General features: G+C 46.0%; 1 protein-coding gene across 1 annotated transcript in view; it reads right to left on the reverse strand.

Moving 5' to 3' along the window:
• Ice1 (interactor of little elongation complex ELL subunit 1) overlaps positions 1 to 1240 on the reverse strand; it is a 40088-nt gene that overhangs the window by 20365 nt on the left and 18483 nt on the right. The window contains exons 9-11 of the mRNA XM_005356698.2: positions 826 to 865; positions 572 to 628; positions 121 to 207 (exon numbers count right to left, since the gene is read on the reverse strand). Of these exons, the coding sequence (XP_005356755.1) occupies positions 121 to 207; positions 572 to 628; positions 826 to 865 (184 nt within the window). The remainder of the gene's footprint in view (positions 1 to 120; positions 208 to 571; positions 629 to 825; positions 866 to 1240) is intronic.

The raw sequence follows: 1240 nt of genomic DNA on the forward strand, positions 1-1240 counted from the left end.
GATCAGTCATACTGCGTCACAGTGTCGAGTACCACTCTCTGCTGTCCACTGGAGGCTGCAGAGCAGCCTGGGGCAAACACTATCACATTCACATGTGAAAAGTCTCTGTGTATCTCTCACCTGGTATGCGCCTGCCACTCTCCCCGGACAGCTTGTGAGCAGTGTTCACACAGAGCCACAGCTCTTTCAAGAGAACTTTCACCTTCCCTGGAAGAGCAAAGGGCAAGATCAGTCACAGTTCCATGACACGGGCTCCTCATCCACTCAGCAGGCAGTACAGCCATAATAAGGATACTGAGCCATGAGGTTCAAGGTAGACATATGAAGACAAGCATGGCTAACTTTTCCTTTCCCTTTGACGCTTTCATTCATACACTTTAACAAAATGGTTGTCTTTATGCACGTGGATAAGTAAACGTGGATATATGAAGTCTAATTAACAGCATCCAAATAAAAAGATTTGTTCCTACCAAGTATCTACAAAGCCTGAGTTTTGCTATGTTAGGAGGCACATATGCCCGCCAACCATAATAAGCAATGCATAAAACCAATCACCGGTTAGGATACTCACTTTTATCTATGCTTCCATGAGAGTCACTTGAGATCTGTGTTCCAATGTGTCTTAACTCTAAAAATACATAGGAGAAGGGCTTCAGATAAACAGTGCACACTGAACTGCTTCAGATAAACAGTGCACACTGAACTGGCTTCAGAAAAACAGTGCACACTAACTGCTTCAGATAAACACTGCACACTGAACTGCTTCAGATAAACACTGCACACTAACTGGCTCTCTCTCCACACAAGCACTCAATGAATACTCACCCCTTTCAGTCTGCTGTTTGGAAAATTCTTCAAACCTTTCCTGTGTTGGGAAAAGAAACACCTAGAGTGTTTATGCTGCACAGAAGCAAACATGATGAAGCAAAGGTCAGATGGGTGCAAGGCAGCCTGTGGTTACAACCCGGATGCCACAGAAGCCCAAGTGAGGGATGCAGAGGATACATCTTTTACCCGGTAGCTGTGTCCACAGAGGTCCTGAATCAGAGATGTAAGGTGTGCAGCCCACTGTACCCAGTTCCTGTGTCCATGAGTCAGGATGTAAGGTGTGCATCACTGTACCCAGTTTCTGTGTCCATGAGTCAGGATGTAAGGTGTGCACCACTGTACCCAGTTCCTGTGTCCATGAGTCAGAGATGTAAGGTGTGCACCACTGTACCCAGTTCCCAGTTCCTGTGTC

This window comes from Microtus ochrogaster, chromosome 19 (genome assembly GCF_000317375.1).
Source record: "Microtus ochrogaster isolate Prairie Vole_2 chromosome 19, MicOch1.0, whole genome shotgun sequence".
NCBI lineage: Eukaryota > Metazoa > Chordata > Mammalia > Rodentia > Cricetidae > Microtus > Microtus ochrogaster.